The sequence below is a fragment of the Haliotis cracherodii genome, unplaced genomic scaffold (genome assembly GCF_022045235.1).
Source record: "Haliotis cracherodii isolate W230 unplaced genomic scaffold, xgHalCrac1.p SCAF_11, whole genome shotgun sequence".
Taxonomy (NCBI): Eukaryota; Metazoa; Mollusca; class Gastropoda; order Lepetellida; family Haliotidae; genus Haliotis; species Haliotis cracherodii.
This window is the reverse complement of record NW_027266266.1, coordinates 6,725,355-6,742,947: the sequence shown is the minus strand read 5'-3', so window position 1 is coordinate 6,742,947 and position 17,593 is coordinate 6,725,355. Positions and strand designations below refer to the sequence as shown.

General features: G+C 43.4%; 2 protein-coding genes across 2 annotated transcripts; both read right to left on the bottom strand.

Annotated features, from left to right (window-relative positions):
- Positions 1–647: 647 nt before the first annotated feature.
- LOC139456157 (protein obstructor-E-like) lies at positions 648–5,956 on the bottom strand. The gene is made up of 4 exons (XM_071237706.1): positions 5,906–5,956; positions 4,635–4,788; positions 2,948–3,087; positions 648–844 (listed from the first exon to the last, which is right to left on the bottom strand). Exons 1-4 carry the CDS (start codon positions 5,946–5,948, stop codon positions 768–770), a joined length of 414 nt encoding a protein of 137 aa, XP_071093807.1. The 5' UTR covers positions 5,949–5,956; the 3' UTR covers positions 648–767.
- Positions 5,957–10,991: 5,035 nt separating this feature from the next.
- Positions 10,992–11,984, bottom strand: LOC139456058 (galactoside alpha-(1,2)-fucosyltransferase 1-like). The gene has a single exon (XM_071237565.1). It carries the CDS (start codon positions 11,982–11,984, stop codon positions 10,992–10,994), a length of 993 nt encoding a protein of 330 aa, XP_071093666.1.
- Between the last annotated feature and the right edge of the window lie 5,609 nt (positions 11,985–17,593).

Here is a 17,593-nt window from a genome sequence, read left to right as displayed (position 1 = left end):
CAGTACTTCTCGTCATTTAAAGTTATTTAAATATATAAACTGCATGTATGCATGTAAACAATGATTCTCTGTCCAGCATCCAATATAGTTTAAATTAGAAGATAATATAAGCCTTTAGCCATATGTTGTTCTATAGTTAGTGAGTGAGTGAGTTGTGTTTAACGCCGCTTTTAATAGTATTCCAGTTATATCACGGCGTGTCAACATAATGTGGGAGGAAAGCCCCATGTGATGCAGGTCTCAGACGTTTACCACTGTGGTGAAACCCACGAGCACGGGTGTGCTGACAAACCTAGAAACATAATCGGGTCAAACCGGAATTGCAACACACAGTCATATTTTTCTGGCGTGCCCAAGGGACGCAACTCTGCACAGCGAATTGCGGCGCCTTAGACGACTAGGTCACCCGTGCCCCTTCCAATGACAGAATTCGACAAACAGTTGTTGGAAAGCAGTTTATTCACCAAGATATTAAGTATATTATAATTAACATATTTATTTAAATCGGCTAATTATAACAATGGTCGCCTCGTCTTTGCATGATACGAATCTACAATACAAGATCTCGGTGACCTCGGTTGCAGATAAGGTATGTCAAACTATTCTTGTCTGTATGTCTTTACTCTTATCTTACGTCACTACACTATCGTAATACTGCCGTGTCTCTGAACATGTACACACAATAGGGTTGTGCAGTGGTACCGAAAAGTCGGGGACTTCGAAAGTCTTCGTCCTCGTTCCAAAATCCGAGGTCACTCTGAATGTCATCAGTGTTTCGAACCGCAAGGTGGCGCCACGTGATTCGGCCAGTCGCAGGTCTTAAGTTCCTGGTTGAAGACGAGACCTGGATATAGCATGACAAAATTAGATCAGAGATAATCAGTATACCCGTCAACTTTTGATAGGAATAATCTGATATATTATTCTATTTTAATATGCACTTGAAATATGAGAATCAGTTTTGCGTATCGTGGAAAGATAAAACAACAACTATCTTTCAAAACCGGAGTTCGTATAAGACTGGAATGTAGGCGTTCACAAGGAATCGGGAACTGGTGTGTCTGGCTCCTGAATGCGGAGTGAGTGAGTGGGTGAGGTTTAACGCCGCTTTTAGTTTGCTTGTTTGTTTGTTTGTTGTTTAAAGCCGCACTTGGCAAAGTTCCAGCAAAATGACGTCTGTAAATAATCAAGCCTTGACCAGACAATCCAGTGATTGACGTCATGAGCATCGATCCACGCAATTGGGATATTATGACATGCATCAACCAAGTCAGCGAGCCTGACCACCCGATCCAGTTAGTCGCCTCTTACGACAAGCATTGCCGCCTGTTATGGCTAGCATGGGTAGCTGAGGACCTTCTACCCCGGATCTTCACGGGTTCCGCTTTGACTAATAATCCAGCATTAAGCCTGTATACATCAGACAATCTTGATGTTGTATTCGTGACTATTTTGGAGAAAGTCATTCGTTTACTTCAATATCTATAAAGAAATTACTGACACACACACTTTATACACTAAAAGCCTGTTAATCCGAATGTACTGTTCCTATGTTAATCGACGGATTAACACATGTACATATTAATAAATCGTAAATATGACGCTTTATCTATCTGTAAAATAGACAGTAAACGTTAGAATGGAAGGTCTGTGGATTGACGGGGTCGGACGTATGGCGTTTATGTAGTAAAATTCAAATTCGTTTATCTGTCAAGTAAAACGCCGCAGTTCCACAAAAAAACCCGTGTTGTTTTTCATACAATAAATTTTGGTTTCCCAACGCCCCACAGTCCAAAGTTACTGCTGAACCATACATCATCTGTTTATTTCCAGACTCAATTAAACTCGAACCAATCAACCGACCTATACTACTCAACAGAAGTTAAGGACCAACTCTTTCATATTTCTATATTTAGTGAGTGAGTTAGTTGGGTTTAACGCCGATTTTAACAGTATTCCAGTTATATCACGGCGTGTCAGCTTAATGTGGGAGGAAAGCCCGAAGTGGTGCAGGTCTCAGACGTTTACCACTTCGGTGAAACCCACGAGCACGGGTATGGTGCTGACAAACCGAGAAACATAATCGGGGCGAACCGGGATTCGAACCCACAAGCATAGGTTTCTGGCGTGCCCAAGGGACGCAACTCTGCACAGCAAATAGCTGCGCCTTAGACGCCATGCCCCCTTTTGCTATAATTAAAATGTCATGGCACGACAATAGTGAGCACTTACAATAGCTAATCGGTCATGGCATGCCAGATTAACTATAGTGATATAAAGGAAACGGAGATCCTTAACATCTTTGAGTAATATGGAGACAATTTAAAAATCACTATCTCAAAGCACTGGTTTAATGGCGACACCTAAGCAGACTGGGGTCTGATAAGGATATCTACCTCGTCAGTGTGGGAATAAACACATTAATCAGGGGAGTTTTTTTTAAATTATATCATCTCTACGAGTATCGTATGTCTATGTTAAATAGTGGAGTACAGTTTTGGGTTAAAGGTTTGTTGGTCCCTTGTTAAACAGATAACGCCTGATCGCCATTGTGTGTCAGCATTGACGGGAACCATGAGGCACATTTGTTTGTTTGTTTGTTTGTTTGTTTGTTTGATTTACGCGTCACTCAGCAATATTCCAGACGGTGGTCTGTAATTAATCGAGTCTGGACAAGAAAATCCAGTAATTGACATCCAGAGCATCGATCTACGCAATTGGTGTGCGATGACGTGCATCAACCATGTCAGCTAGTCTGACCACCCGATCCCGTTAGTCGCCTCTCACGACAAGCATGGGCTGCTGGAATCTAGGGGGGGCAGAATGCAAGTCATCTTCCCGAGGCAAGGGCGTTAACTGAGTGTAAAAGTGTAAAATGCAAGTGTCCAAAGGTCTAGTTAATCAATATTTTCGCAGTTGGAAAATGTATCATACTCTCCGGGCTTACTTTCGGGACATAAGTCGTGACCGAAGAAGACTTCCCCCATGCATGTGTAGTAGGAACGACACCCGTCGTCCACGTAAACACCGTCGTCCTTGCCGGTGCAGTCACGTGATCTACCACAAGGGGGCTCTACGGCACTTGGGCTGAAACGAGAAAAAATAATAACTGAACAGTCAACTGAGTGAGTGAGTGAGTGAGTTGGGTTAAACGCCGCTTTTATCAGTATTCTAGTTATATCACGGCGTGTCCGTTAATGTGGGAGGAAAGTGATGCAGGTCTCAGACGTTTACCATTTCGGTGAAACCCACGAGCACGGGTATGGTGCTGACAAACCTTGAAACATAGTCGGGGCGAACCGGGACTCGAACCCACAATCATAGGTTTCAGGCGTACCTAAGGGACGCAACTCTGCACAGCGAATCGCGGCGCCTCAGACGACTCGTGCCCCCTGAACTGTCAAGAAACATGTTTGTTGTTGTTTTGTAGTTGTTTTGTTGTTGTTTTGCTATATTAAGGCAACCGTCTCCGTGGTCCCGTGGTAGAGCGTCTGCCCCGGCCGCGTCATACCAATTGGCGTTAAAAGATGCTACTTGTTGTTACCCTGTCTGGCGCTCGGCATTAAGTGAGTGAGTGAGTTTTCCAGCCATATAGTGACTAAATCAAGTTATATATTAATACCTATAGACATTAAAATCTGTCGACAAAGGACAGTAAAACCACTAGACTATCACAGATGTAGATTTAAAACTAGCATTTCATAATAAAATTCACTCGGCATTAAGGGGCTAAAACAAGGACTGGTCGGCTCGGAGTCAGTATACTGTGTCTGACTGGGTATTTATGTTAAACTGCTGCATGGTATCTCAGTGAGCTAGCACTATAAATCGGCATCAGTCCGGACTAGTACAAGCAGCCACACAAACACACACAAACACACACACGTTTATGAACGTCGCTATGTAAGTGCAATAATCTTGGACGCGACGTTAAACCCCATTTCACCTCACCTCACCTATATTAAGGCGGTTTGTGGTAATCTAATCTGGACTAGACAATCAAGTGATTGCCATCATCAACACCGAGTCTGACCACTTCGATCTATTTAGACGCTCGCGAGCATGGGTTGCTGGGGACGTTTTCTTACCCTAAATCCCCACGTCATCTGTCAAGATAGAATTCTCAGAAAATATTAATACGAAAAATATGTTTAGTTGTCTATGGATGCTCGTTCATATATACGTTACAGTAGAAAGGGAAAACCAACACAAAACTATAACTTCCCCACGCCTAGGTTGGACTACTGTGCGTCGCCATTGCATCCCATGCTTCGCGTTAACTGTTGTAACGTACCTGTTGCATTAATGACCAACTCGTGTTATTCCGGGACAAGCCGAACGGGCACAGCTAAAAGTATTGTCAACTCGTTGTGTAATGATTCACATATATTTTCCCCATCATGAATATTTTCAGATGCTATTTAAAACACATCGGGACTTGCGGTATTATACAGCATGTTTGAACACATTTAACTGTATGTTGGGTATATTTTTGGATGCAAGACATGTGTAAATTCCAAAATTATTCCTGAGGGATTCTTTGACCGAAGAACTTGAAGTCATACGCGCATTCTGATTGGTTTGTCGTATTTTCGCACATAAGATTCATCGATAGGGGTGTTGACGAATGGTACCTGTCGCAGCTGACAGTCTTTGCGTTGAAGACCAGTCCATTGTCACAGAATTTCACTTCCGCTTTGCCGCCATGACAAACGGTGAAGGAACGGCAACTCTTCTCGTACACGCCGTCGTTTAACGTCGTGCAGTTAACACCATCGGCAACGTCGGCTACAACAGAAAGAACATTGACAAAGGGGAGATGGGCGTGTAAGCGTAAATATCACTTAGGGATAGAGTTTGTTTGAGACAGAACATTTATATAGTTCGAGATTCTGGGAAGATGGAGCATTTTAAGCAAAAGTTGAACCCTGGTTAGAAATTAGTTATTTCGAGCATTCCCGGAAATACATTTTATTGCAAAAACTAAAACCTCTTTTAGATACATGACGTCACCCATTAGGTAGTCTATGGCTCGTGGAATGAGGGCAGTGCTCAATATCAGAGTTGGGACATGGATTATATTTACACAGGGACCCAACAAACTAGGAGTATGATAGTGTCAGCAAAATCCCCAAACTGTAAAACCCAAGACGTCAAGAATGTCACTAATAATTGGCACTTATTAAGTGAGTGAGTGAGTAATTGTGGCTTTACGTCGCTTTTAGCAATATTCCAGCAATATCGCGGCTTGACCCCAGAAAAGGGTTTCCCACATTGTACATATGTGGAGAATTGCACCCGGGTCCTTGACGTGACGAGCGAGTGCTTTAACCACTGGCCTACCCCACCGGCCCCGGCACTAATTAGCAGACTTCCGAGGCGTAAGCCAGACAACGCCAGGGGCGGTCGGGTAGCCTGGTGTTTAAAGCGTTCGCTCGTCACGCCGAACCCGGGTTCGATTCCCGAAATGGGTACAATGTGTGAAGCCCATTTCTGGTGTCCCCCGCCGTGATATTGCTGGAATATTGCTTAAAGCGGCGTAAAACCATACTCACTTACTCAGGCTACGCTACATGAACGGTCTTCTGCCTAGGGACATGGTATGGTCGATCACAGCAGAATGGCGAAGATAAGATAAGAAAATCGATTTGTACAAACTTCTAAAGAAAAATATCTATGTCCGATACCAAAGCTGAATATATACCCAAGTTAATAATTACTGTCACTCCCTAGATATATGCGTCTTAGGGGTGACAATAATTACGAGCATGCGTATATTACCAAAATTATGATTGTACGTTTTAGGCCAACCATTTAGTTTCCATTTATATCATACATTTACACAATTTTGGATTTCTTAATGAATGCAGACCGAGTGGGTAACAGAGTCTTACCACACACTCACCTACAAACAGGGTCAACAATACGGTCAGCAAGGGGTACAACATCGTCTCCCTGGGTCCACATAACACTGAGACTCTGACCTGGGCCGGTGGTGTCTCTGTTCACACGCATGGCCTTAAAGGTACACTCTCTACGTGTTTCCGGCGCCAGGCAGGTACTTGCCCCAGCCGCGTCATACCAAAAGATGGTAAATTTGTTTGTTTGTTTGTTTGTTTGTTTGTTTGTTGCAATTTTCCAGCTGTATGACGGCGGTCTGTAAATAATCGAGTCTGGACCAAACAATCCAGTGATTGACATCATGAGCATCGATCCACACAATTGGGATACGATGACATGCATCAACAAAGTCAGCGAACCTGACGACCCGATCCTGTCAGTCGCCTCTTACGACAAGCATGGGTTGCTGAAGATCTATTCTAACCCCGGATCTTCACGGGTAAAAAGGCCTGAAAAGATTGTACTTGTTGTTACCCTGCCCGGCGCTCGCCATTAAGAGGATAAGACAGTGACTGGTCGTCTCGGAGTCATGTAAAATTGCGACGTTTCATTTCACCTCACCTTCAACTGGTAGGTTCAGAGAAGGATTTTGATGACATGTACCCATGTGCATGAATCAAGTCAAATGAATTCTGCAAGTCTTGATTTCAAATGACCAAAGCCAAGAACATTAAATGACAAGCGTCTAAACCAGCAGAAGCATGTGAAGTTTAACTATTATTGCATGAACGGTTGTGGCTTTGTCTTTGAAATGATTTTGTTAAATAATATTGGTCATTGGACGAATGGTTTTGGATTTTTTGTGGTATTTGGTTCTCTGCAGTTTACTAATCGGTCCACTGGTTATAGGGTTATCCCTGCTGCTGCTGCTACTGCTGCTGCTGCTGCTGCTGCTGCTGCTGATGATGATGATGATGATAGGATTCTGAATAATTCTGGCTTGGAGTCCTAAATATTGCTGCTTAACACAAACTAACAGAGAAAGAAGTCATTAGTCATCACTCGCTCCTTTCCGTAACCTGCAAGAAGACTCACCCCCCTATCGATGATTGTTACGTGCGAAAATACGACAAACCAATCAGAATTTCTCCGTCAAAGAAACCCTCAGACAGAATTTTTGATTTTACATATGTCTTGCATCGAAAAATATCTCCAAGACACAGTTAAATGTATTCAATCATACTGTATAATTCCGCATGTCCAGATGTGCTTTAAATTGCATCTGAAATATATATTATAATATATGGGGAAATATATGCGAACCATTGCGCAACGAGTTGACAATTGTTTTAGGTATGCCCATTTGCGCTAAGACGGAACCCGAGTCCCGGAAAAACACGAGTTGGTAACGATAGATGGTAAGGTGCGAGTAAAACTGTATGAAGCGCCCGTATAATATGCACATACCGCGACTGTCCCGTCACAAGTTGTCCTCGAGACTGTTCAAATTGTATGTCGAATTATCTGTAGTTCGAGACAAGCGAAGTGCCGATGTTAGGTTATTCTACAGATAGAATGTCTGCCTGCGTCATAACATTGCCTCGTCTCAAGAGTTGAGGGGTTCGAATTAACAACGTGTATTCGGTACCTGCTAATTGCGGGTCATTTTAAGCCTGTCGGGTCAATGCATTTTCCCCGGTTTCGAATTCGACTATGATTTAAATTTCTACATGTTTAAAATAGTACAGTATTGTATGGTTCCTCCTGTCCTTAAGGCCATGATAAAAAAACTACAGTTTGTTTGCTTGTTTGTCTGTTTGTATATTTCCACGTTCATGGAACGTACTTACAACTCTTTCGCTGTTGGAATTAGATACTCACTCTTAGTTAGTGTGTCTGGCTGTCCCTTTTCAATCGCTGTATGAAAAGGCCATCTACGCAAAAATATGAGAAACATTTCTTTTGTAGACTAAGTGTCCCTAGGGGAAGGCAGAAACCTATGATTGTGGGTTCGAATCCTGGTTCGCCCCGATTACGTTTCTAGGGTTGTCAGCACCATACCCGTGATCGTGGGTTTCACCGAAGTGGTAAACGTCTGAGACCTGCATCACTTCGGGCTTTCCGCCCAAATTAAGCTGACACGCCGTGATATAACTGGAATATTGTTAAAAGCGGCGTTAAACCCAACTCACTCACTCACTCACTCACACACCTGTTCTCCTCACCACACGGCAATGCCGCTTTAACAAGGCGTCCGTCGAAATATGAAGGTCATGAGCTGTGGGAGTATCTACACTATCAGCACTGACCAGTGGTATCAACACTTCACGCCCTGTCCGTCAACATCAACGGTGGCTTCTCTGCTATGCCTTGATTATCAACTCCACTCGTGCTCCCCTTCTATGTCTTTTTAAAAGAGCTTGAAGTGGAAGGCTGCTAAAACTTATTGAATACAGTGAAACCTCGCAAATTCGGGCATTACTGACCCAAGTTAACTTTCCTTTTTAAAAGATCTATCCATGTGTGTGTGTGTGTGTGTGTGTGTGTGTGCGTGTGCGTGCGTGCATGCCTGCGTGCGTGCGTGCGTGCGTGTGTGTGTGTGTGTGTGTGTGTGTTCAGGCTGGTTCTCTTTGGTATTATTTATTTTACATATATCCATAGGGGATTGGTGCTCTCACCGATTCCATTGCCATTTGTGCCACACCGGAACCACACTGTTTGGTTGATATGATGCAAGCGGTATTTATACACGAGACTATATTCCCAACACAGTTTCCACGTTATGTGGCTTGGTGTAGAATGGCTTTATGATATTCATATGCACCAAAAATACTTTATTGACGTTGCAAAATGCTGCATCCGGCCTTGATCTACCCCTGGGCACTTCACGTATACCCTATACCGTATTTTAATGTCGTAATATGTTTGTGGAATTGGCGTGTACTAAATGTGTCTTTCTAAATGAGAATTTCCTGTCCATTGTAAGTACATGCAATACCTGCTTTCTATACCTGTTAATTGTTGTATTGTATGTCGTCATGACAACTACTGCTGTGTCAATATAAAAGGCAAACATTCATATCATTTTATTACAATCAATATGCATGACATTGTATTATATTAGGGCGACACGAGTTCAAATCAAACAGGAATGTGGCACAGTTGCTTGCACCCAACACCCTACCTCCAACTCTCACACTCTCTTACTCACTCAGACCGCCTCCGTGGTCTTGTGGTAGAGCGTCCGCCCGGAGAGCGGAAGGTCCAGGGTTCGATCCCGGGCCGCGTCATACAAAAAGACGTTAAAAGATTGTACTTGTTGTTACCCTGTCTGGCGCTCGGCATTAAGGGGCTAAAACAAGGACTGGTCGGCTCGGAGTCAGTATACTGTGTCTGAGTGGGGTATTCGTGTTAAACTGCGGCATGGTATCTCAGTGAGCTAGCACTATAAATCGGCATCAGTCCGGACTAGTACAAGCAGCCACACACACACATACACGTGCATGCACGTCGCTATATAAGTGCAATAATCTTGGACGCGACGTTAAACCCAATTTCACCTCACCTCTTACTCACTCACAACACACACTCGCACACACACTCACACACACACTCACACACACACACACTTACATTCACACACACGCCCACACACACTCACACACACGCCCACTCGCACACACACACTGCACACACACTCACACACACGCCCACTCGCACACACACACTGCATACACACGCGCATACACTCACAACACACACACTCACTTACATTCACACACACACTCACACACACACTTACATTAACACACACACTCACTCGCGTACACACACATCCACTCACACACACGCCCACTCGCACACACACACTGCACACACTCACACACACACTTACATTAACACACACACACACTCACTCGCATACACACACACAATCACTCACACACTGCACACACACTCGCATACACTCACACACACACGCGCTCACGCAAACTCTCTCTCTCTCTCTCTCTCACACACACACACACACGCGCGCACTCTCATACACAGACACACACACACACACATACTCACACTCTCACACAGACACACACTCTCACACAGACACACACACACTCACTCACTCACACATACACACACATATATACACACACCCACTCTCACACACAAAGACACACACACACATACTCACACACACACATACACACACACTCTCACACAGAGACACACACACACACAAACACATACACACACACACACACACACACACACACACACACACACACACACAAACACTTAACTGGGGAGAAAGAAAGAATGGAACGGACGCAGACCCTTGACGTCTACGTGTGGTAATCCCTAGGGATGCCAGGGTACCATAGTGAGGATGGCGTGAGTCCACTTTGTCTCCATTATTGAGGAGCGAACCCATTGTTCGACCCCGCGGTCAGTACACCGTAGCTTGGCTCCTGCGCGGGGAATTGGGTAGAAGTTGCTGTTGTTTGCAATGCAACAGCTGATAATGAATGATAACGATCATATGCACAGACAATCGCAAAGATGTACTATGTAATAAGATGATGTAATACATATACATGTATATGTACGTAATGTAGCAAAAAGGCTTTGTTATACATCTTCCGGTGAGCCCCTTTGTGGCAAACTGCTGCAGACAGAGTCAAGTGCAGTTACAAAATGGCGCATTTTAGTCTAGTGCTGTGTTCTCATAGACGTTAAACTCAACACAATTAAAAAACCAGAGTGTTATGTCAAAATTAAACAATTCCACTGAAACATATACATGATCTTCCAATTTTGAAACCAGCAGTTCTTTCGTGTTTCTATACCGCTCAAAAGAAGTTCAGGACCATCCGTTTCTTTCATATTGGTGCGGTCGGATAGCTTGGTGGTTAAAGCGTTCGCTCGTCACGCCGAAGACCAGAGTTCGATTCCCGAAATGGGTACAATGTGTGAAGCCCATTTCTGATGTCCCCCGCCGTGATATTGCTGGAATATTGTTTAAAGCGACGTAAAACCATACTCACTCACTTTCATATTACGATACGTAATCTGTAATGCCAGTGCTATAGTAATATGAAAGAAGCGGATGATCCTTAATTTCATTTGAGTAGTATATAAAGTTATCTTCCTCACAACGCCACCCAGTGAGGCAGGTAGTAGTCATTCTTCACCACCCGGCCGTCCAGCCATGAGCCTCGTTCTGGGTAGTCCTTGAAATACACCACGTGACCTGAAACAAACCACCCCGCCCACCAACTGAAGGTTCCGGTAGACTGGATCATGTGACCACAACGAGATAGAAGGGCCAGGTGGATGCCCGCGGGGTGCGGCTCAGATATAACTACATCCGGGCCCTGCAGGTTGACCTTGGCCCAAGGGAGATCATCCCCAACAACAAGGAACGTCACGTTACCGAGTTTTCTCTTCATGTAGTCCATTGCTCTCTTGTAGTACTGAAGAGACGGCACCGCGTATCCAAGCTTCTTAAACCGATTGTACATGTAGTCACCGTGACGAATATGTACACCAACCACGTGACGATTCACATCCGTCACGGATTCCACATAGCGTTTGAAAAGACCTTTTGCTTGTTTAGCAATGTAGGCCCGGAAACGAAATTCAGCCCTAAGTTGAGATTCAACTGCTTTAAAATATTTCCATGATTGCAAAAATTCAAAAAGTGTCGCATTCGTTAAAGGTAGGGTGTAAAAACTACCGTCATAAATTCCAGCAGACTTTTCCTTCACGAAGGGCCAACATCTCGAATCCACCTCTTGGACGTAGGTGAGTTCAAACAGCTCCAAGAGGGGATAGGAGGGTGGTATGAACGGTGTACGGCGCGTTCGCTCCGCAATTCCTAACAATGAGGCATACTTGAAGAGATGGTTTCCCGTTCTGCCACCAGGTGTCACTGTCACGTACAGCCTCTGTGACAACAGTTCGTCCACGTACACAGCAGGTGGACACGATACGTAGCGCCATATCAACACGGAACAAACAACTGACGCCAGAAACACGACCGCAGCGCCCAAACACACCGATTTGTGACACGTCTTGGATAAGCGTCTCGACTTCGACACCACGAACAGGCTTCTGAGAATGGTTGACGTAAAAACCGTCATCATCAGTGGTGTTGATAGCAAGGTCCTTTTGGGTTTTTTCCCACAGGTAATAATTTTTCTTTGATTCTGTCCATTCAAATGTGTTTAAATCTTGAAGACCGAAGACCTAGTCTGTTTATCTGGGCTTTTGGAACAAATGTTTCTCTGACAAACATTAACTTGCACTAACAGTGGCTCTTCATGAGAACAGGATTATACTGACTCTCTATATATGCGCTGACTCTCCCCGGGCGTGGTAAGACCATGGCATCATGCACACCCGTGGGCGTTTCCTACGAAGCTGTGCTGACGTCGCCGGAGACTGACTGTCGCTGGTGACGTTCTCAATCCATCTATGAACATAAACAGTCTTATTCAACTAATATGTATTTGGTGATGAGATACTGTAACAAAATAAGAAATTTATCTCTCACTCAAGTGCAATAACACTATCTGTCGTAGCTTCTTCCAGTCTTATTTTAGGAATTGGGAAATTCACGGAAGTGACGCTACGGTTTTCAGACAGATCGTGAAGCTCGAAAGAAAATACATAATAAATGAAAAAATATATATATTTGTCAAACATATTTTTACCAAACAAAATGTACGCCACTCCATCTTCTCGAGGCAAGGGAGTCAACTGACTTTAAAAGTCCAATTTGTCAAACATATTTTTACCAAACAAAATGTACGCCACTCCATCTTCTCGAGGCAAGGGAGTTAACTGACTGTTAAAGTCCAGTTTCCACCCTTGCCGAACCAGGCTGGAATTTCTGAGCTCGATCGATCGAAGTGATAACATATCACTCCTGGCATGCGTTTTTGTCGAATGACACGTGACCGTTTGTCGGCCAGTGAATATGTCGAAAAACATCACTTTAAACGATAAAGAGATTAATAGATGAGTGTGTTTCTTATCGTAAATACATGTATCATATATTAACAATACAATTGTAGTATGCGGGCCTGTTTCGAGCATAATGCGTACTTTTTATTCTTAAAATACTAGAACAGTAAACTACGGTTATAGCGAACTCAAAAGGGACCACCAATTTTAGTTCGTAATAACCGTAGTTCGTTATGAGCATATATACAGCATGTATACAACAAATGGGTCGGACTAAAAAATAAGTTCGTTGTATCGGCCGCGGTAGTTCGTTATAAGCGTGTTTGTTATAAACGTAGTTTACTGTATGTACTAATCCGCAAGGGTAATAAACACTTTAACATGCAATGTCATTCTTATGATACTTTTAAGACATATTTTCATTCACTTAAGTAACTTGAGATACAGCGTTGGAATACAGTGACCGAGTGAATATCCCCATGTATAATCTTACATAAGTGCCAACGCCTTGCAGCCATGTTTGTTTCACAAGGATTCAGGGGGCACGGGCGGCCCAGTCGTCTAAGGCGCCGCGATTCGCTGTGCAGAGCTGTGTCCCTTGGGCACGCCAGAAACCTATGATTGTGGGTTCGAATCCCGGTTCGCCCCCGATTGTGTTTCTAGGTTTGTCAGCACCATACCCGTGCTCGTGGGTTTCACCGAAGAGGTAAACGTCCGAGACCTGCATCACTTCGGGCTTTTCTCCCACATTTAGCTGACACGCCGTGAAATAACTGGAATACTGTTAAAAGCGGCGTTAAACCCAACTCACTCACTCACAAGGATTCACAAATCAGGAAGCCGAGATAATCTTTGGTGAACACTGAGCATAGGATAGTGAGCAAGTTGGCATTCCTTGTATGTATTGATCTTCCTGCGAGATTATCTCATTTGCATATTTATCAGATCGGGACACCACGTTAATCAGATTGGTTTATCTTATCGATAATCGGCCGCCTCCGTGTTCTTGAGGTAGAGCGTCCGCCCGGAGAGCTGAAGGTCCGGGGTTCGATCCCCGGCCGCGTCATACCAAAAGACGTTAAAAGATGGTACTTGTTGTTACACTGTCTGGCGCTCGGCATAAAGGGGCTAAAACAAGGACTGGTCGGCTCGGAGTCAGTATACTGCGTCTGAGTGGGGTATTCATGTTAAACTGCGGCATGGTATCTCAGTGAGCTAGCACTATAAATCGGCATCAGTCCGGACTAGTACAAGCAGCCACGCAAACACGCAATATAAGTGCAATAATCTTGGACGCAACGTTAAACCAAATTTCACCTCACCTCTTATCGATAATCCATTATGTCATACACTGAGGTAACATTCTGTCCCGTAATCACCAGAGGGTAATACGGTACTGAGCACGTCCATCGTCCGTCACTTGATGATCAGACGCTCGTGTCATCTGCGGGCTTCGTGCGGTTCCACATTCAACAAAGACTATTTGAGTACAAGATCTTTGAGAGGGGGCGGCGTTTACTTACACGCGCACACAGACATACAGTGAGAGAACAGAGGCAGAGGGAGACAAGACATAACCAGGATACACCGAAGATTGATTCTGTGCAATAATTGGGTTGTTATCACAACTGTACGGGTTAATTAATTATGACGTCAATTTCTTCTGGACATACGCTGAAGAAGAGGGGTTCCCAGCGCGTCTGGTCGGTCGTCGGTCGTAGTGTTGTTTACATAACTTAGAGGTGGATCTGGTAGCGACAAACATGTAGTAGAAATCAACAAGTCAACAACTCAACTACTCAACATCTCAGCTACTCAACAACTCAACAACTCAACTACTCACCCAAACGGCCTCCACGGTCCTGTGAGCTGTCAGTTAGCGTTGGGGATATTGACTTCCGGTATGTTAATTAACAACGCAGGTCGGAGTCTTACATCAATTATTGATGGCCTACCCAACATTGAACCCTGCCACACGCAGACATCACGCTTCAATTGACTGGGGCTATTGTTTCTTCATCAATACTTTATTGACAATCAATATGATTGGAAAAAATCTCCACGATCTTACTCAATCTTTTCTTTTTCAAAAGTACAGAATGAATAACGTATGCATACTTACAATCAACAGTTGGTGCATGAGAAACACCGGTTCAACATCAATGTATCGGGGGATTGACCTAATGTAACCGAGCCGACAAGACGGCCTACCGTTCAGGACGTCACTACTGTGAGTGAGTGAATTTGATTTTACGCCGCTTTTAGCAATATTCCAGCAATATCACGGCGGGGGACACCAGAAATTGGCTTCACACATTGTACCCATGTTGGGAATCGAACCCGGGTCTTCGGCGTGACGAGCGAACGCTTTAACCACTAGGCTATCCGACCGCCCCTCACTACTTTGTCATGTACAGGACCTTATATTCTGAAAGGGAAACAGTTGTGTCTCGAAATGTTTTGGAAGAGTTCATTTTTAGGGTTGGTTTGATGGTTTGTTGTTTAACGCCGCACTCAGCAATATTCCAGCTATATAACGGCGGTCTGTAAATAATCGAGGCTGGACCAGACAATCCAGTGATTAATATCATGAGCATCCATCCACGCAATTGGGATCGATGACATGCATCAACCAAGTCAGCGAGCCTGACCACCCGATCCCGTTAGTCGCCTTTTACGACAAGCATAGTCACCTTTTACAGCGAGCATGGGCTGCTGAAGACCTATTCTACCCCGGAATCTTCACGGGTCTCATTTTTAGGGTTGATTTGAGTGTTTTCAAGGATGAGGATTCATTGTTTTTAAACCCAATTTAAGGTATACACCCCCTTGCCTTCTCGGGTATTATCGAATGAATAGATTAGCCCTGTCACTGAACACCAAGCTACCTTGAGGCTGCGAGAACGGAGTTTTAGGCAAATAAAATAGTATTTGGTATGCAGATTCAACATTTAAAATAAATAATTGTGTATGTTATAAATCCTTTATAAAAACTGACGTCCAAAAGAAAGTATACTAAGACTTTGAGAGGCGATTGAAGCAAAGATATTGGAAGTTAAAACATATACGTCAAATTTTAATGAAGTGGTGTTGAAAATAATAATCTGTTTCCAGGAATACAGCAAAAAAATAAGCAAAATAAAACATCTGGCATACAACACACTGGATCTTCCGAGTTCCCCCAAACTGTCTGGCTCCCCCGTCCAGAGATTGTTGCATGCGGACATTTGATATTTGACTTTCACGTTCTTTGATTTCACTGGAGGATTAACCTTCACAGTCAGTGGGTGAGTGAGTATGGTTTTACGCCGCTTTTAGCAATATCACGGCGGGGGACACCAGAAATTGGCTTCACAGACTGTACCCATGTCGAGAATCGAACCCGGGTCTTCGACGTGTCGAGCGAACGCTTTAACAACTAGGTTACCCGACCGCCCCTTAACCTTCTCAGATCCAGGGCCAAACTGTATGAACGTCGAAGCTTGCAACAATTTTTGTTTTTCATATGCGTTTATATTTATTTTTATGTTAGCTTTTGCTTTGTTATTTATCTAATTATTTACTTTGGAAGGTTTAATATTTGTTGGTGTGGCTGTTATTTATATCTTTTCTATTTAGTGCTTTGTTTGTTTGTTGATGTTTTTGATATTTTCTATGAAGGGTTAGATATTTGACCGGAACAGATAACCTGTGACGATGATGTTATGGAAGGAAAGTGCTGCCACACCCCTGGGAATGTCTCTCTCGCTTTATCTTCTTTACTTTAAATAATTTAAATTTACCGACGTTTAAATAAATAAAATCCGTCTGTCGACCTTCCGGGTGCGAGCTGGCATCTCTCTGTTAAATAGGTCATGGCATACCTGTCCCTCAAGTGAATTATCGATCAATCACAGAATGCCTAGAGATCGATCACGAATTTCAAAGTTACGCGAGATCTTACGAGAGTGACGCCGGCTGTGTTTTGTTCTATTTTCCAAGAATCTCGCCATAAACCGGAAGTGCCTCTGGTTTTTACGTTTGAGGGTTGTATACAATGAATATACACAGTATTTACATTGCAATATGATATATATATATATATATATATATATATATATATATATATATATATATATATATATATATATATATATATATATATATATATGTGCCGTCAGTGTGGGCGCGGCCATTACAAGAATTGGCCGTCTAACCCCAAATGTAGTCATATTATAGTTCTGTTCATGTCTTTGGGAATGCCATCATAGTGAATTTTAAAAATGTTTACGACTGACCAGTTTACCCAGATGAATTTACCTTTTTGTTTGTTTCATCAGATTGATTCGAGATTGCAGACGAACGGAAAATCAATCAACTTCCCCTTTACATTCTTACCATACCAATTACATGATAGTTGAAATGAAATAGAAATTCAAATTGACAAACAACGAAAATAATTTAGCAGAGGTTAGAGTATTCGACGTCTTGGCAGCCATCACTTGTTTGAAAACATAACGGCCAGTATGGCTGCGAGTTCAACTCCAAGCATGGTTGTGGCCACCTATCACAGTGGGGAGTTTTGACTGGTGGCAGCGATAGCATACATTCGTCACCACTCGCCCCTTTCCGTAACCTGCAAGAAGACTCGTCCCCCTCTCGATGAATGTTATGTGCGAAAATACGACAAACCAATCAGAATGCGCGTATGATTTCAAGTTCTTTGTCAAATAATCCCTCAGAAATAATTCTTGATTTTACATATGTCTTGCATTTAAAAAGATACCCAAGACACAGTTAAATG

What these genes read in the sequence shown, in the direction of transcription:
- LOC139456157 (XM_071237706.1), bottom strand. Translation starts at nt 5,948, where the DNA reads ATGTTGTACCCCTTGCTGACCGTATTGTTGACCCTGTTTGTAG. An exon ending in AAGACTGTCAGCTGCGACAG is followed by an intron (nt 3,088 to 4,634) that starts GTACCATTCGTC and finishes TTCTCGTTTCAG; the next exon opens with CCCAAGTGCCGTAGAGCCCC. An exon ending in TCACGACTTATGTCCCGAAA is followed by an intron (nt 845 to 2,947) that starts GTAAGCCCGGAG and finishes TGCTATATCCAG; the next exon opens with GTCTCGTCTTCAACCAGGAA.
- LOC139456058 (XM_071237565.1), bottom strand. Translation starts at nt 11,984, where the DNA reads ATGACGGTTTTTACGTCAACCATTCTCAGAAGCCTGTTCGTGGTGTCG.